This window comes from Saccopteryx bilineata, chromosome 9, assembly GCF_036850765.1.
Source record: "Saccopteryx bilineata isolate mSacBil1 chromosome 9, mSacBil1_pri_phased_curated, whole genome shotgun sequence".
Classification (NCBI taxonomy): domain Eukaryota; kingdom Metazoa; phylum Chordata; class Mammalia; order Chiroptera; family Emballonuridae; genus Saccopteryx; species Saccopteryx bilineata.
Window position 1 is genome coordinate 91,415,980 of NC_089498.1, and position 19,548 is coordinate 91,435,527.

The 19,548-nt window shown below is 38.7% G+C and overlaps 1 protein-coding gene and 1 non-coding gene across 3 annotated transcripts; both read right to left on the bottom strand.

Moving 5' to 3' along the window:
- Window positions 1-301: 301 nt before the first annotated feature.
- PTPN20 (protein tyrosine phosphatase non-receptor type 20) lies at window positions 302-12,137 on the bottom strand. 2 transcript variants are annotated; one of them, XM_066242951.1, is made up of 4 exons: window positions 11,943-12,137; window positions 8,196-8,411; window positions 1,208-1,270; window positions 302-367 (listed from the first exon to the last, which is right to left on the bottom strand). In XM_066242951.1, exons 1-4 carry the CDS (start codon window positions 12,135-12,137, stop codon window positions 302-304), a joined length of 540 nt encoding a protein of 179 aa, XP_066099048.1. The 2 variants fall into 2 exon arrangements, with proteins under 2 accessions (XP_066099048.1, XP_066099049.1); XM_066242952.1 differs by lacking the exon at window positions 8,196-8,411.
- Window positions 5,280-5,422, bottom strand: LOC136313821 (small nucleolar RNA SNORA48). Its single transcript, XR_010727248.1, has one exon. It is a non-coding gene; the product is annotated as a small nucleolar RNA SNORA48 (small nucleolar RNA).
- Window positions 12,138-19,548: the final 7,411 nt, after the last annotated feature.

Here is a 19,548-nt window from a genome sequence, read left to right on the forward strand (position 1 = left end):
TTTATTGGGCTCTGGAATCCCTTCAACCAAATAGGCTACAGTTGTTTTAAGTAACTTTTATTTCATTGGAAAATCTGGGAGGATATTTTCATATTATCTAAGTAAAATCAGTATGTAAACATTGTTCACACCAAACCAAATGATGCTGTCTTTAGGGAGTTGTCAGAAAGAAAATCAAAGATACATCAAGAAAGCACATTGTACACATAAGCAAAGCCCTTCAACATAGTATGGGCATGTCCTTCCCGAGGCAGCTGCAAGACTCTTGGTAATTTCAAGTGTGAGGCAACATGAGTCTTTGTTAATCTAAAGTCACAAACTTCTGAAGAACTGCAAGCACAATTTTATAACAAAAGTAATACTGCTCCTATGGACACACATATAAAAAACAACGGAATGTTAAGTAACTGAATACCAATATCCACTTACAGAAAACACATTTGTGATTTTCAACCACAAAGGCTAAGTTCCTAAAAGAGCAAACATTTAACTAAAAACTTATTTACATAAACAAAAATTTTAAAAAATACATCAGAAAGATAAATGATCACAATAATGTAGTTCTAGAACTAAAGGCTTAACTAAATAAAATATAAACTGACTTTCTCTGTGTCCTTATATCTTCCCTGGATATAGCAAACTTTTTTTTTGATACAACCTCAGGTTTCTCAGACAACACTAGTTCAAATGAAATCCTTCATATTATTCAATATTGGCCTAAAAGCAGGTCAACCTAAAGATTTAGGGGTTGTTTTCATTTCCATACTCTCTTAACCCCCCCTCCCAATGATTAATGATTAACCTATGACAATAATATCATTTTATGACGTGTCAATAGTTTTAATACTTTCGTGGCAAGTAAATATCCCAGGATTGCTATCTATAACTTTATAAAAAATAAGTTGAGATATGTTACTTAAATAACTCAGCTTTATGGACAAAGCTTGTGTCTGGGTGACAGGAGACTTTGGTCTCCATCTGGGCTCCTTCACTTGCCATCCGAATGACCTTATGACAGGAACAGATGACATTGTCCTGAATTTGAATTCTACATCAGTAATATCAGAGCAAAACTGATGTCAACCTCCAAAGTGAGAATTCAGTGAAATCATATAGGTAAAAGAGTTTTATAAATTGTAATGTGTTACACAGTGTTCATTTTATAGTCATTATTCTTCAAATTAGAATTTATGAAGTGAGAGCTTACCTTAGTTTGAACCATGCCAGAACGTTGTTCTCTCATTTGGGCCACTATATTTCCGATATTGAACTGCAACAGGATAATAATGATTTTATATTATCCATATAGGGGAAAAGCATAAACCCACAGGTTGTGACCAAATGAGCACTCCATACTGCTTTCCAGTAAAAGAGATGTCAAGATTTAACCAGAAAGGTCTCATTTTCAGTCATAAGAAATTATACTGTTTTTAGCCTCATCCTAATGGATAAGGAAGACTTGTTTAAATGGGTTTCCAGGAAAAAGCAGGAAGCAATCATTTATAACAAGAAGTACTCTCCAAAAGAAATAACAACAAATTTTCCCCTGTGTATACTTTTCTGTTCTCCAAAGAGAGAACTTAAAGCAGCATTATAATTCTGGAAAAGCCTGAAGCATAGAAGACTCTTTTTCTGGCCACAATAGTAGCACAGCTGTTTCTAATAAAAAGAGCCCTCTCAACTCAAATGGAGACCCTGAGCAACAGCTGGCTCAGCACTAGATTCTGCACATGTACACAGGGTGCCCTGTCTGGTATAGTCGCTGAGCTGGTGCAGGTCTGTGGAAGGCTGTTACTGGTCCACATGCAATGAGTTCAGAAACTAGACATAAGTCTTAGAAATTCTTATGACAACCTGACACTGGCACAGCATCAAGAAGTGTCATCAGTGGGACAGTGTATATATAGACCAACGAGGGTGTTGCTAAATTTGCCTGGAGAGTCACATGGGTACTAGCTGAGGACCAATCTCATACAGCAAAACTATGCTGACACCTGAAAATTTTAAGGTTTGTCAATCATATCCCCAAATTATATAAAAATCAGAGAAAATGTAAACATTCTTTTATTTTTATAACTTTTTGTTTTTATAATTTTAAATTTTAATTTAGCCTTAAAAATTTTATATTAAAATTACATATACACAGTAAGTTGCAAAAAAAAAGTACAGAGAAATTTTGCTTATCATTCACCCAGTTTCCCCAAATTATACCCTCCAAGATAGCAATAGTATAATATCAAAACCAAAAAATTGATGTTGGTACAATCCACAAAGCTTATTCAGATGTTGCTGATTTTATATGCAAACTTTTGTGAGTGTGTGTGTGTGTAGTTCTGTGCAGTGTTATCATATGTGGAAATTCATGTAACTGGACCACAGTCAAGATGCATAATTTTTATGCCACAAGACTTTCTGATATTATCTGTTAGAACTACCCATGCACCAGAATATATAACCCTTGGCAACCAGCAATTCATTCTCCATTGCTATAGTTTGTTATTTCAAGAAGATTATATGAATGGAATAATGTAATATCTAACCTTTTGGAATTGACTTTTTTCATTTAGCATAATTGCCTTGAGACCCATCAAAATTATTGTGTATGTTAATAGTTCTTCCCTTCTTACTGCTTAATAGTATTCTACAATCTGGAAATGTACCAGTTTTTAACTATCAACTTGTTGAAGGACATTGAGACTGCTTCCAGTTTGGGGCTGTCATGAATAGATCTGCTATGGATATCTGTGCACAGGTTTTTGTGTGAATCTCAGTTTTTATTTCTCTGGGATAAATACTCAAGTGTACTATTGTTGTAGTTATATGATTAAGTTTAGTTGTCTTTTTTTCTTAAGACATTGTAGCACTATTTTCCAGAATGAGTATACCGTTTTACATTCCGTAAGTAATGCAGGATTAATCCAGTTTTTTCAAATCTTGATGAAGTTTTTTATATAACTATTTTTTATACTAGCCTTTCTGATAGATGTCCAGGGATATTTCATTATAGCTTTAATAGAGTTTTACTAAAGGCTAATGAAACTGAGCATCTTTTCATGTGCATATTTGTCATCTATATATCCTCTTTTGTGAACTGTCTGTTCATGTCTTTTCTCCACTTTATAACTGGATAGATCTAGGGATTTTTAAAACAATTGAGTATGGAGGGCTCTTTATATATGCTAGATGTAAGACCATTGTTGAATGTATGGCTTACAGTACCTCCAGATCTGCAGCTTGTCCTTTCACCCTCCTCACTCCAAAGAAAATAAAATAAAATAAGTTAAAGCATGCGCAGGATCTGTCTGCTGAAAATGAGAAAGTGCTAATGAAAGAAATCAAGAAGGCATAAATAAATGGATAGACATATACTTGAAAGATTCAAGATAGTAAAGATGTCAGTTCTTCCTAAACTGATCTAGACTTAAAGTAATTCCTATAAAAATCCCTGCAAGGTTTTTTGTAGACATAGGCAAACTAATTATAAAATTTATATGGGAAGGCACATACCCTATAATCGTTTAAACAATTTTTACATGAGAAGAATCACTCTACCCAATGTGAGAACTTACTACATAACTACAGTCATCCAAAGCGTGGTGCTGGCAAAGGATAAATGCATAGATCAATGGAACAGACTACAGAATCAGAAATAGGGCCACACAAACATGCCTCCTGATTTCTGACAAAGGGGCAAAAGCAATTCAATGCAGGAAGGATAGTCATTCAACAAACAGTGCTGGAAAAATTGAACATCTATAGGCTAGTCTAAAAAAGAAAAATAATGTCAACTTTGACCTAAACTTCACACCATTTACAAAAATTAACCTAAAATGGGTTATGGACTTAAATGTAAAACATAAAACTAAGGAACTTTCAGAAAACAGCAGAGGAAATATCCTTTGGGACGTAGGCTGGAGATTACTTGGAAACCAAAGGCATGATCCATCAAAGGAAGTATTGATAAAATGAAACCTCATGCCTGATTGGTAATTTATGATTTAAGATTAGAAAAATTATGGAAATAAAATTGTATTTATTTAACCTCAATTTACTGATGGCAATACAAGCTTCACAGGACTGTCTTGTCAAGAAAAGATAGCTCTCTGAACACAGCTGTTGTGATTACACTAATGATGTTACAGAAGTGACTGCAGAGAAACACAGACCAAAAATGTTCATGACACTTTTACTGGAATTATGATTCCTCACATAGGGAGTTGTACAGCCATGAATAACTGAATTGCTAAAACCACATTTGTGTTAATTGCAAAGATGTATTGGCTAACAAACAAAGCAACCATTAATATTAATTGTACATAAAAAAGATAATTTCAAAGACAAAAGAATTATTTTAAAAATATTGAATAAAATAGCCAACAGAAACTGATGTTCAATATTTCACATGTAGTATTAATGCTCTGCAGGCTTAAAAATAACACTTTGAATTGCTAAGACTAAAAAGTCATATAGTTGTTAAGATGACAATAAAAGACTGTATTAAAGACATTTTCTTGAAAATATTGGGTAAATACAGAGATTGGCAAAAGTAGGTTTACTCAATATTATAAGTACATGAAAGTTTATTCTTGTATTATTAGTTATTAATTATTATATTATTTATTATTATTAGCCTACTTCTGCTTACTACTGTATGTGGCAAAAAAGTTAAAGTACCATTTTCTAATGACACCACAGCTTGATGAATTCAGGGGCTGGTTAATGATATGGAGTGGTACTAATTTATGAAGCAAAAGTAGTCAATTGTTTACCATTGAAACTGAATGAATGAATGTATAGATATTGCTTACATAGAGATTCTTTCAGAATATGTGTGATTTGAACATGATGAGATACAAAGAAAGAATTCTTTTTTTTTTTAGTGTAATTACTAACAAACACAACTAGTTCTAAACTGTATAAAAATGCAAAGTACCACATTGTAAACAAGTTTTGCATAGGATGATGTTCTGGTAGCAGAGCTGCAGTGAGCAGAAAACAGTCTAAGGTAGTTACATGGATTAAAGAATTTACGCCCGAAGGTAAATCAAGCACAGTTTCATCAAGGAAACATAAACCTTCCAGATGCACTAAACTGGTGATGCACTTAGTGGTGTTGTAAGAATTTTAATTATGTAAAATTTGGGATTACACCCTTCATTATATGATCATATGGTAATTGACAATTAACAACTGTTGCTGCATTCTGAAGATGATGAGAGGGAAAGTTCTGTAGAGGGCACTGAACTTCAGAGCCTCTTTGTGTTTTGGGAATTTTGTTTCCATGAGCCCCAGGCATGAAATAGGTCTGGGCACCAGCACCACATCCAGCTAGGAGAACAAAGACTACATGTCTGCTTTGCTCCTGACTGATACAGGAGCAACTCCACCAATCAGGTGTCTCCTGGCCCACTGCCTGGGAGTTGATTTCAGGGATTTTTTTAAGCACACTTGATTATAAATGAAAATGGCCATAAAAATAACAATTAATGAAGGGAAACAGTTACATATTCTCAGATTTCCAATCCTTTAGAGTTATAACTAATAAACTAATCCTAAAATGTCAGTGGTCACAACTTGTCCAGGCACATGTGGTTGGTACACAGTTCACAGCATGTGAGACTCCCCACATGAGTTCTACAATACGCATACTGGTCTATACCCACTCAACACCGCCAAAAAGCTGGTCATGCTCTTGAAAGGTGTAGCAATATATCAGAGCACCTTGAATGTTTCTAAATGCTTGCTCTCCATTTCTGTAAACTCATCTTGCAGCAGGTAACAGGCATCACAGATTGATGCTGGGTCGAGACCTCACTTGGAGTAGCTCTGGTGGACAAGATTTCTTAAAGGAATGGAGAGGGCCATCAATAAGAATATCTGACAGTTCAAGGCTCTCTGGAAAGCCAATAAGGAAACAACGGATGCATTTCCTATTTTGGAACCACAATATTTTGTCAACTCTAAGCATCCTTTTTTTTTTTTTCTTTTTTTTTCAGAGGCAGAGAGAGAGTCAGAGAGAGGGATAGACAGACAGGAACGGAGAGAGATGAGAAGCATCAATCACTAGTTTTTCATTGCGACACCTTAGTTGTTCATTGATTGCTTTCTCATATGTGCCTTGACGAGGGGGGGGGGGGGCTACAGCAGACCGAGTGACCCCTTGCTCAAGCCAGCGACCTTGGGTCTAAGCTGGTGAGCTTTGCTCAAACCAGATGAGCCCATGCTCAAGCTGGCGACCTCGGGGTCTCGAACCTGGGTCCTCCACATCTCAGTCCGACGCTCTATCCACTGCACCACCGCCTGGTCAGGCCTAAGCATCCTTGGTTGCAAAATGTATCATTTATGAACCGCAAAGGAAAACACTGTCAATTAAACTGACAGATGACTTATTAGAAAACACATTTAGAATTTAAAGAAGGTATAATGTAGGGAAAAACAATTCTCCTTCAGGTCATGAAATATAATATTTACTGTCTTTACAGTTTCTACAAGGGATATAAAATAAAGATAAATATAAATAAACTACTTAAGAAATTATGATGAAAATATATATAAAAGAGGCCCTGGCCGGTTGGCTCAGCGGTAGAGCGTCGGCCTAGCGTGCGGAGGACCTGGGTTCGATTCCCGGCCAGGGCACACAGGAGAAGCGCCCATTTGCTTCTCCACCCCTCCGCCGCGCTTTCCTCTCTGTCTCTCTCTTCCCCTCCCGCAGCCAAGGCTCCACTGGAGCAAAAATGGCCCGGGGGCTGGGGATGGCTCTGTGGCCTCTGCCTCAGGCGCTAGAGTGGCTCTGGTCGCAACATGGCAACGCCCAGGATGGGCAGAGCATCGCCCCCTGGTGGGCAGAGCATCGCCCCCTGGTGGGCGTGCCGGGTGGATCCCGGTCGGGCGGATCCCGGTCGGGCGCATGCGGGAGTCTGTCAGACTGTCTCTCCCTGTTTCCAGCTTCAGAAAAATGCAAAAAAAAAAAAGAAAATATATATAAAAGAAAAATTACATGAATGCATTTTCTGCTAAAGGAATAAACGAATATTAGTTATGGGAATAGATAACATCAGACGCAAACTTTTAGCATTTTTGTGAACATTTGTCTTTTCTGGGTGGGGGAGCACCCAGTTTATATTCATTGTTTTTAACAAAGCTCTGAGTCTGCTCTGGAAACCCATTCCTTTCTCATTCTCAACCTCATGGCCCGGAGGAGTCCTGACTGGCTTAACTGACCAGCGTTGCCCCAGTTCAGGAAGAGGCCACCACCAAATTAGAAATGGTGAAATGCTAAGAGGGTTTGGGCTCGAGATTCTGAGAAGAAGAAAATTCCCTCTGTCCTCCTGGAGTTACTTTCCTCCCATATAATATAGCTTGAGGATAGTGAGATCCAGTACCCATTGGCTGTCACAGGGAGAGCCTGTCACTGCTGGGGTACAGTGACATAAAGTCTGAGAGAGAAGAGTCTGACATTTGTCCTGACAACAGCATATCTCTATAGACTTTGTCTGCCAGGGGAGATGCCCCATTGCTTCCTTTTCACATGACTAAGAAGGGCATTTTCATATTCCTTGTGAGTGTTTATAGTACAAGTCACTCTTCCCCCAGGGCCTGCTGCTTAGTAAGTAAATATATGTCTTCCCCTCCTCACTTCTACACACAGAGAAAGAGTTCAGGAAGTAAGCCTTTCTGACCACAGATCTGAAGCAACTTTCCCCAATCAGTTTAATCAATAATAAAGGTAATAGTATAATTATCATATCTCTAATTCTTGTCTCTATTTCTTAGCTGGTTCTAAATTAAGAGGAAAGTAAAGAATTGTTAATGATTGACTCAAACCCCAAAATATTATTATCCTTATCTTATATATTAAAAAACACTGGGTTTTAGAGAGGATGAGAAATTAAAAATAGGCATACTTCATCGACACTCTCTAGAATGATTGGAAACCCTGTACTGGTTGGGTGGAGGGCAGAAAGAGGAAAATGAACTCACATTTACTGTGTGTATACTATGTTCTAAGCTATTCATTTGCATTATGTACTTGAACCCTGACAACCACCTCCAGGAACCTGCAGTGGTTAAGTGAGAAGCTCATATCTGTTCACTAAGTCACTCTTGAAGGCCAAATATTAGCCTTCAGCTATTAGAAGGCTGTTAAAGCAGAGTGTGTATTAACACGGGTTTATCTGCTTATTTTGCACACTTACTGAAAAGTTCTTCTCAATGGCACAGAGAACAACATCCACACATAGGAACACCCCCGTTCGGCCCACACCAGCACTGCAGTGAACAACAATGGGTCCTGTCAAGTGGCTCTTCCTCACATAACGAACATACTTTATAAAGCCCTCTGCTGGGGCAGGAGTGCCATGGTCTGGCCAGTTGGTGAACTGCAGGTGTTTTACAAAGAGAGAAGTTCCTGTCTGTTGAGAAATGAGAGTCACAGAAAAGGGGTAGGAGAAAGGGAGAGAGAAGGAAAGGGAGAGGGAGAGAAAACAGATTTATTAATCTCTTATATTAGAGATCTCACTAATAATAATAAAAATAGCCATATGATAATACAATAAAAAAATAAGAATACTGACAGGTAACATGAATAGAGCACTTATTATGTTCCAGGTACTGTACCAGGAACTTCAGATGAATTGCCTCTTTTAATCCTCACATCAATCCTGGGAGGTAGCACTATTTTATCCTCCATTTACAGATAAAAAAGTAAGGATTAGAGTGATTGAGAGATATATGCTAGGTCAGAAGGCTCACATAGTTAGATCTGGGATAATCATGTAGGCCTCTTGAATTCAAATCTATCCATCTTTCTTCCACACTATGAAGCTGAAGGAAAAACAAGAACCCCAAAGATGGCCTAACATGTTAGGAATAATGTAGAATAGCAATCTATCTTAGCTTAAATATCACGATATTAAATTCAATTAAAATAGGTAGGTGCTATCAAGTTGCTTGACTGGGAGACAGCAGTCTACTCTGGCTATGAGGACAAGGTGGTTAATGACCATGTGAGTGGACTGTGGCCCTGACTCTTGCACTGAACTCCCAGGAAGTGGATTCATAAAACTCTTCTCAAAGTTCATAGATAAAACATTCTGAGTTTACCCAACCTCTTCCCTTTTCCCAATGTGAATCCCTCATTTTATCTCCCTGAGGACACACATGAAAAAACTCAGGAGGGGTCTCTCACTACCTTTCTGCTTCCCTCTAAGTTCCAAATAGGAAACTCAAGTTTGAATCATTAGTACATGAAACTCAATGATGAAAATATTACTTGAAAATACTGTGAAGGCATGAATTTTAGAATAACTCTCAGGCTATCACATAGTTCACTAAGTCTCTCCTGCTACTGGTGACCACTGAAAGTCTGCCAAGAAGTAGGCCTTACTGCTTTCTTGACCCAGTGCCAGGAAGTCAGGAACTCTGTTGTATATTCTCCAAACATGAGCCACTTGGTTCCAATCTTGCAGGCCTCAGCCCAAAGGCCACCATCTTATGCTCCCCCAACCCAGCCAAGACTGCATAAGTGGACTCAGGATTTGATTCCTTGCAGATAGATCATTCATCTGTGCCCCCACCCGGCCTATATTTTCCAACCATGCTGCCTTCTCCTGCCATAGCATGTATCACATGTCATTTGGAAATAATGTGCTGGTATCTTCCTTCCACACTAGACTGTAATGTTCTAAAAGTTGAGACTGTCTGCTTTATATCTCCAGCACCTGACATAGTACCTGGTTAATAGGAAGGAATCAACAGGTATTAGGGGAATGAGGGATCGGGCAAATCCCCGGGTATGCAGAGCAAACACAATACCTAGCACACAGCCAGCAAGCTCTGCATCTATGTCAGCCATTATTATTCTTGACGTCCCTGCTCCCCACTCTGGGCTTTAGCCCTCCTCATACTCCTCCCTCCAGTCCATCATTCCCCATCCCTCTTCAACTTCTCCCTTTGTACTCAGGTCTCCCATCTCACAGTGATCTTGTGAGAAAACCTTAACCACCTCCCTAGATGTTTTTTTTTTCCATTTCTTTACCTTGCCTCCCACAGGAACTTTACTTTCTGCAGCCTCTCTGATCAAGACTGCCTGTTTGCCCGTGCCCCAGCTCCACTGCCCACTCCTGTTTCCAATTCACTGTTTCTTCTTCTTGAATAAACCCTCTCTTCCTTTTGAGTGTCATCCCTCTTAGCTTCATCTTCTCATTACTATCACCCAGTGCTAAACCTCCTGCCTGATCTACAACAGTCACGGAAGACCCTGACCTTTCCCTTTCCCAGGTTCTGATATCACCCAGGACAAGTTCTGGGTCTCAGCAGCTCAAAAGACATGCTAATATCACAATACTTTTATTTCTCTCTTGCAGAGGAGACCCACTCCTTTCTTCTGGTCTCCACAGTGATGACCACTTTTTGGACAAACAAGTACTCATTATGTCCAGTATCAAGCATCTTCCAGGTCTTAGTATTCACCATCACTTTTTGACCAGAAGCTTGTGTTTGTGCTTCACTTCAACTCTACAATGATGTGACCAAATGGAGCTCTCCTGTCCTTTGCATCCTCCATTTCCTCCTAGGTGACTGGCCCCTGACTCCATCCATCTCCCTAAATTAAGATTCCATGACTAATTCTCTGAATCATTCTCTTACAAACTGTCAACTCCTTTTATCAGTTGACTCTTGCCACATATTCTGGACACTGTCCCACCCAGGGCCAGTCCCATAACCTGTGTACAGAAACCCATGGTTAGGCTGCTCAGAAGAAAATCACATAGTTGCATATTTTATTGCATTTGCAAATGTTGGGTTCTGACCTCGGCACCTCCAGCAGCCCTTTCCCTGCCCATTGTCTGTGCTCCAATCAACTTCTTTGCTGATGACTCCAAGCCCATCACTTTTTCAAGCTTCTTGTTTAACTCCCATCCCCTTCAGTCTTGTTGAATACACGTATCACTTGCTAATAAATTCACTTAGAGAAATGTCACTCATCACTTTCTCCTATAAATTATTCCTTTTTTATTTTCCTAGTCTATTAGAGAAAAAAAAATCTATGAATTATTCCAGACAACACATCCCATCTGTGCTGTCCAATATGGCAGCCACTAGTAACATGTGACTGCTGCAAGTAAGAAACAAATTGGTTATTTTATATAAGTTTAAATAATATAATTTAAACTTAAATAGCTGCATGTGGCACCTTCTTACTAAAGTTCTTCAATGTCCCCCAATTACCTTCATAATAAAGCTGGGTTCCTTAGCTGAAGCCCAAGGTGTTTTATGTTCTAACTTGTCCCTACTCAATTTCTAGAGCCTCATCTCATCTCTCGCTGCTCCTTGGCATTGTGGTTTTCCATTCCAGTAACATGTAACTGTTTCCATATCCTTACACATGCCCCATGCTACTTTATATCTTGAACACCCACCTCCTCTTTCCACCTTTCTCATTAGGGTAATTCTTAACCCAGATGTCGCCTCCTCCAGCAAACCTTCCCCAAAACCCCAAGTGATGCTAAGTACTCCCTTCTAAACCCTCCAGTCCTCCATACAAACTTCAGTATCACCACTGAACACAGTAACTGGAAGTATCCGTGAGCAAACCACACTCTCTACTACTCAGTCAGTACTGACAATGCCTGGCACAGTGATTAGTATGCCTGAGGGACTCCATATACACCCATCACACTGGGCAGATGCAGGATCAGCCACTGCCAGTACTTGCTCTCCTTGCCCACTGTCCCCCTTCAATGGTTTCCTCTCTTCAGACAGAGTTTGGTTAGGCACAAGGATAAGTGGTGGTGTCTTAGCTTCTGGTACCAGAAAGAAGTAAAAATAAGTTATTTAACAAGCATCTCCAATCTACATCCTTCCCTACCCATAACTTTTCGTCCTGATACCTGTGCTTATATAATAAAATATATATCCGATACTGATTTTTAGAAACTTACAGACTTCCTCACAACTTGAAATATCCGAATGATGAAATACTGCAGTATCTGGTAGTTCTGCAGGGAGATAGAGCAGCTTTTCAATTCCAAAGGCTTCTTCACAGAAATGGGCCAGTATTTGTGGCATTTGATAACTTCACCTTCTATCTCTCTGGTTATCATGACAATAACATTAGAGTTATTTTCCAAAATCATTTGCCAAAAGTCATCTGTGGTGTCTGGCAGTGGTCCTTGGGTGGCAATATAAAAATATTCTTCTCCAGAATTGATTACTCTAATGTAACTAGCGTTAATGTAGTCCTTGTTTTCTCCAAGAGGAACACGTGTTGAATCATCTATTACAAAAACAGAAACATCGGTTAGACAAGGAAAAGCAAGAGATGCAGTACATCTAGACTCGTTGAGAGCATTTCAGACAGATAAATTCCTGTATCTCTTTGGCCAACAGAAAAGATGGCAGAGGAGTTTCTTTCCAAAAGCATTATTTTGAGTCCATGAATTTAAATTCTTCCCAATTGGCATGACTTAAGACATATACAATTAGGGGAGATTTTTTTTTAATCAGTTTCTCCTAAGCAGAGAAGGATGCCATCAGATTCCAGACACGATGTGGGATTTCCCTCAGGTATGGCATATGTAAAACTAGGCCTAAAGAGGTCCCTACTAGTCTGTAGCTGAACACAGCTAAGAAGGAGCTCCCTGGGGGAACAAGTGAAAAACATTCTCCTACAAATCCAAGAACCTGCAAACCCAAAGCAGCCAAGGCCAGGGGGCAAAACCAACAACAAAACCTGAGAACTGAGGTAATTGAACAAATACAAACACTAGGACTAACACAATTCTATTAATGTCACACACACAAGGCAGCAGTCTGCTATGTCAATGCTCAGCCTTCACGTGGTGAAGCGCTGTGCTAATCACAGCAAAGATTGTATGGAAAAGGATGCTATGAAGGGGATTTGCTCCAAGTAACATAGGACTCATCTAACATGAGCTATTACAACAAATATGAGAGGAAGAAAACCGATTACTTGACTCACTAATAAACTCCACTGGCCCAGGTGCTCTTTCTTCACCTTACAGGGACATCAAGAGCTCTGGCTCTATGTCTGTTCCCACATGTAGAGTATGATTGCCCTCAGCAAAGGAAGGACCTTCCCTGCCCTGTAGCCTGTGCCTACTAAAGTTATGTACACCACTTATCTAGCAAATATGCTATGACCAAGAAAATTAAAAAGGGTCTTACACAATTTTTGACAGAATTCTTCTCAAATTCTAATGCAGAAAACATAAACTATCTTTTGTAAATGTGAATAAATAAGAAAAATTACTAGATATATAAAGATATATAGTACTTCACAAAAAGAGACCATTCTAAGGAATCATAGCAAATGCCTTCTTTTCTATAAATGGAAAAAATGCTTTAAAAACTCCTATTTTTATTTTATAGATAAAGAACTTATACAAGTCAACACCAAAAAGACAAATAACCCAATTTAAAAATGGGCCAACGACCTTAATAGACACTTCTCAAAGAGGACATATAGATCGTTACTAGACATATGAAAAGATGCTCAATGTCACTAATCATCAGAAAGATGCAAAATTAAAACCATAATGAGATACCACCTCACACCTGTCAGAATGGTTAAAATCAATAAATCAACAAATAACAAGTGCTGACGAGGATGTGGAGAAAAGGGAACCCTCCTGCACTGCTGGTGGGAATGCAGACTCGTGCAGCCTCTGTGGAAAACAGTATGGAGATTGCTCAAAAAATTAAATATGGAACTGCCTTTGACCCAATGATCCAACTCTTGGAAACACGTATATCCAAAGAAACCCAAAACGCTAACTAGAAAGAATATGGACACCCTTGTGTTCATTGCAGTGTTATTTACAATAGCCAAGATCTGGAATTATCCTAATTTCCCATCAGTGGGTGAATGGATAAAAAAGCTGTGGCACATTGACACAATAGAATACTACTCAGCCATAAAAAAAAACAAGGAACTCTTACCTTTTGGGACAGCATGGATGGGCCTGGATATTATTATACTAAGTGAAATAAGCCAGGCAGAGAAAGACAAGTACCATAGGATCTCACTTATATGTGGAATTTAATGAACACAACTGATGAACAAGATAGAAACAGAGCAAGGTCACAGGGAACAGACTGACAGCTGTCAGAGGGGAGGGGGCTGGATGAAATAAGATGAAAGGATTAAGCAAAAAATATATATGTATAGATATATATAATAACACATAGACACAGACAACAGTGTGGTGATAGCCAGAAGGAAAGGGGTGATGTAGGCAGGTGGAGGTGGGCAAATGAGGAGAAATAGGGGACAGAAAGAGACTTTGCTTGGGGCCATGGGCACACAATGCAGTGTGCAGATAATGTTCTGTTGAGTTGTACACTTGGAACCTGTATGGTTTTGTGAACCATTGTCACCCCAATAAATTCAATAAATAAAAAGCTTTTTAAATAATTCCTATTTGTATTTTAAATGAAATTCAAGATATTACTTTATTATTTAAAAATATAACTATGTTTATTCACATAAATATGCTACATGATTAAACTCTAAAGGAGGTATTTAGAGCATTACAATGAGATCTTTCATCATATATACACATAGATATATACCACATATACATTATATATGAACATATAAAAAAAACCTGGCAATTATTCATCAAAACGGGAGCAGTGGCTATTTTATTATCTAAATTTTTATAGACAATATGTACTACTTTATGGTAGAAAAGAATTTTTTAATTTTCAGAAGGGAGATCAAATCTGTGAAAATTTAATCCCAAATAGTAAAAGCTTACTTTCAGATAAAAACCACAATTCCTGCAAGTAATAGCATCATGGTAGAGTGAGAAGACATCTTTGTTTCTCTTCTTAAAATTACAAGTTAGATAATTACAACTCAATAAATGATCCCCTGCTCAACACACAAAGATGCTGGAAAGACCCACCCATCTGATAGCTGAAGGTGGGCAGGTCTGAATGAGCAGGAGAAGCAGATGGGGAAGGATGGGGGTGGCCACTGCAGGTGCGGCCCAGTGCCCACCAAGGCTCCAGTGAAGGCAGCATTATTCACAGTGGAGCCTGAAGACTGAGGCAGAGCAGTGCTCTCCTGAGAAAATTCATTTCCTTGCCCTGTCCCCATTGCAGCACCTCCTGGTAGAGGTGGCAGGGAAGCCTAAAACAATAGAGCAACTCAGATGGCCAATCCTGAAAGAAGGGTACAGCCACACTTGCCTCCATAGCCTCATGCATCCTGACAGAGCCTCTAAAGAAAGTTGAGGAGCCTTGGGTAGGGCATGGTGCCCACAGCCGTGAAGGGAGGTGGGGTCACGAGAGTTTGACTTTTTCTCCCTAGCAGAGCCAGGCAGAGAAAATTGAGATTCCTTCAATAATATAGTGAGGCAATGAAATCATGAACTCACTCCACCTTTGCCCCCCCACACACTCCCTCTGGCAGAGCTCAGGAGAGGCAGTGGAGATGCCTGCAAAAGCACAGTGGGGCCAGGACCAGGAATAAAATGAAGTAGTGCCAAGAGCTCATGAACCAGTTCTCATCAACCACACCACATCCATACCACCATAGGAGTCCCCATAGCCATGGGTAGCTGGTTGCACAGGAGCACTCACCAGCCCAGTGGACATGCAGCCTTTTCCTCAACCCAAGTGAGGCAGCCCCACCATAATCCCAGAGGCACAAATTGTGCAGGTAAGAGAAAAACAAAACTGTGCTCTAACACCTTCTCCTGGGGGTTGGGGGGAAAAGTACCTCATGTATTAACCTGCTGAATTATTGACAGCAAAAGAGGATCTAAAGAAGAGGTCACTACCTCAAAGGCCAAGACAGAGGAACATCCCACCACATACCATGAACAAGCAAGGTACCATGCGAGCACAGAAAGGAAAGGAAAAGTCTCCAGAAAACAAACTCAAAGTCATGGAAGTCTGTGAGTTAAATGATGAAAAATTTAAGGCTACAGTTGTTAAGAAACTCAATGTGATAAGAGACCTCAGAAAATGTTCAATGAGCTCGGAAAGAAAATAATGAACAAATACAGTTCTTCACCAAACAAAAACTCTGGATCTGAAAAACTCAGTAAAATATGATAAGGAATGCCTGAAAGTGTATTTGAAGCAACAAACCAGGAGAAAAAGAGAATTAGTGAGCTCGAAGATAGAAACTTAGATATGACCCATGATGAAGAAGAGAGTTATCAGTTTAAAAATAATAATAACTGGACTCTACGAGAACTATCTGACTCCATTACAAATAGCAACAGAAGCATAATGGGTACACCAGAAGGAGAGAGGGGTAGGGAGCACAGGGCAAGTATCATATAGTAAATGAGAATGTCCCAAACATATGGAAAAAGCTGGATCCTCACATCAAAGAAGCTAATAAAAAACTATCTTAACTCAAAAGACCTTCTTCAAGACATATATTAAAGCTATCAAAAGTTAATGACCACCTAACCTGGGGTAGTGCAGTGAATAGAGCGAAACCGTGGGCATTGCCAGTCAAGGCACATACAAGAAGCAACTACTATGGGATGCGGCTTCCCACTATAACCTACAAAGGAAACCCCGTTATGTCATTAGCTTTCTCATGAAAAACTTTACAAGGCAGGAAAGAGAAGAATTGTATATTTAAACTAGTGAAAAAGGGAAACCACCAGCCAAAAATAATATATCCAACAAAGTTCTCCTTTAGATATGAAGGACAATCAAAGACTTTCCCATCAAAATAAGAGCTGAGGGATTCTATCACCAAAGACCTGCACTACAGGAAATATTGAAAGGGACTCTTCTACCTGAAACAACAAGACAAAGTATACAAAGCTTTCAAAGGACAAACACACTGACAGAAGCAGGAAAATGAGATTGCCTGTCCAAGATTAAAGCTGTTTGTGTTTTATTTCTGCTCTCTGGATGGCCTGAGATAGATAAATCCTGTGAGTAACTACCAAGTGGGGAGGCAAGTGGTACTAATTTCACTCAGCATGGAGAAGCAACATGACAGGCCCTTTGGAGACTTCAAAGGGTAGCCTCCTGTTGGAGAGTAGATGGACAGCTTTATTGTCCAAGATAAAGAATATAAATAGCCCCATTTTATTTGTGTGTTTGAACAAAATGGCTAGGGAAGGTGGTCAGGTTGTATCAAAAGTGACAGACGACTCAAACTATTAGACTATGTTAAAGATGGTCATGGCCTGAGATGTAACAGTAAGTGCATGAAAACCAGGATGAAGTACTTGTGTCCACAGCCATGTGACAGTGGCCATCAGAAGTACCTGGAATAGCATATCCAAAGTATATGTCGAGGCTGCCAACTGCTAGAGCGCCTCGTCACGTCACAGGTCAAAATACCTAACACTGGAAGTTGTACAACCCACTTTTTATCCTTTCCCACATGTAAACAGGTAAATAATAAAAACTATTTTTAGCTTACATGGAAGAATATCTCGATATCTGTTTTTGTCTCTGTTGTGTGGTTCATTCCCACAGTTGAACTCACCAGGCAGATTCTTACATTCTAAAGCCTTTAAAGGTAAGAAAATAAGTCATGTATTTACTATAACAAAACAAAACAAAAAAGAAATAAATAAATTTGCCTTTGTTTAGTGTTTATGATCCTTAACACTCTATATGACATGATCTTATATTGTGTTGTATAAGTTGAGAAATTGAACCCCATTTTAAAAGTACTATATAAAATTATCCCAAATTTGAGATGTCAATCAACAAGTTGCTTGATAAGAAGATGTTAAAATCTTAGAGATATGTTTTTGCTTAAACTTTAATACTTTTCAATTTTCCTTTAAACAAGAATGAAGAATATTCACTTCATAGGACCTACCCATCAATCAACCATTTTATAGATAAAAATCATAAAATAACAGTAACAAAAATATATAAACAGTAATCTCACAATTTACTCTTTGCCCCAGAAAGAAATCACAGTTAGAAAACCAATTAAAGAATTTTTCCCTTCAAAAATTTATTTGCCAAGTGTCTGTTCAACAAACATTTACTAAACGTTTAGTATGTATGTGGCACTGTTCTAGATATTAGAGTGGAGAAGTTAACAGAAGGCGGAGATGCAAACATGTGAACAGTGGATTGAACGCTGCATTATATATACCTGGTTTGAAAAGGAAAGCTCCCAGAAAGTAAGCAGCACTGGAACTGGGCCTTTCTGAGTCACCAGAAGTTACTCACATGAAAGTCTGTGCATGTGCAGAAAGAGGGGCACAGGTGAGCAGCTATCACCCAGGTGGGAGGACAGGAAAAAGGCACGAAAATAGACATGTCCTCCCAGGGTAAGAGTGACCAGTATGTAGCAAGAGCACAGAGCTGATGATCTAGCCCAGAGAGAAACTAACCCCACTTGGAAGGCTTTGTTTCTATTACAAAAGAAACCATGATATAGCTGGTCTGTTTCTATTAAAACACTGGTGGGTAAAGCCTGAAAGCCTGCACTTTTCCACAGCTCTCCAGTAACTCTTGGGTGGTCACCACCAGTTTTTAAATTGGTGTTGGCCACCACTGCCATGGAGAATGAGGAGCCAGTGAAGATTTTAAACGGTAGGGTAATATAAGCTGAAATTATTATCTTTTTAATCTTTCTGCAAACCAGTTCTAAAATTAACCTGGAAAAAACCCCTGGCCTGGCAGCTCTGATGGTTAGAGCATCGTACTGATATAGCAGGGTTGCAGGATGGATCCCCAGTCAGGGTACAGACAAGAATCAACCAATGAATGCATAAATGAGTGGAACAACAAGCTGATGTTTCTCTCCCTCTCTCCCTTTCTTTCTCTCTCTAAAATCAATAAATAAAATTTAATTAATTAATTAATTAAACTTGGAAAAATCTATAGGAAGAACCAGAACAATTCTGTAAAAGAAGAGTAGTGAGGAAAGACTAGTCTTAACAGACGGCAAAAAATAATATAAAGCTATGCTGATTATAAGAGTTTGGTACCACTATATGAATAAATAAATCAATGGAAAAAGTTCAAGAATAAATTAAAATGTATGTGAGATTTCAGTATATGATAAAAGTAGTATTTTATATCACAGAAGAGGAGTTTCCAGAGATCTTGGAACAACTAGATAGCTATGTAATGCTAGGTCCCTACCAAATACTTTTTAACAAATTAAATTCTAGTTGAATAAAAGATTTACACTTAAAAAAATCATCAAAGTATTAGAAAAAAAACATGAAATAAGTATTATAATACTAGAATGAAAGGGGAGTTCTTAAAGACACAGAAACCCTGAGGCCCACAAAGGAAAGCTTGCCGTTTTGACCCCTAAAAATTAGCTGTTTTTTCTTAGTGAATGTGCGTGCACACACATGTGTGCATAACACAAACAGCAAAGTGGAAAACTTTAGCATATATATGTAACAAATGAAAAAGATAATTTCTTCATTATGTAAAGACATTAATGAATAGGAAAAAGAATAAATGGAACATTGGGCAAAGAATTGGAACTAGCAGTTCACTAAAAATAAATATGCATGGCTTAAAAACATATGGAAAGCTATTTCTTGTTCTCAAATA

Bases quoted from the DNA above. Each gene is read 5' to 3' on its own strand.
- PTPN20 (XM_066242951.1), bottom strand. From the start codon at position 12,137: ATGATTTTGGAAAATAACTCTAATGTTATTGTCATGATAACCAGAGAG. The intron at 8,412-11,942 runs GTAAGTTTCTAA...ATTTCTCAACAG, and splicing joins TTCAAGTTGTGAGGAAGTCT to ACAGGAACTTCTCTCTTTGT. The intron at 1,271-8,195 runs GTAAGTGTGCAA...ATCCTGTTGCAG, and splicing joins CCATTGAGAAGAACTTTTCA to TTCAATATCGGAAATATAGT.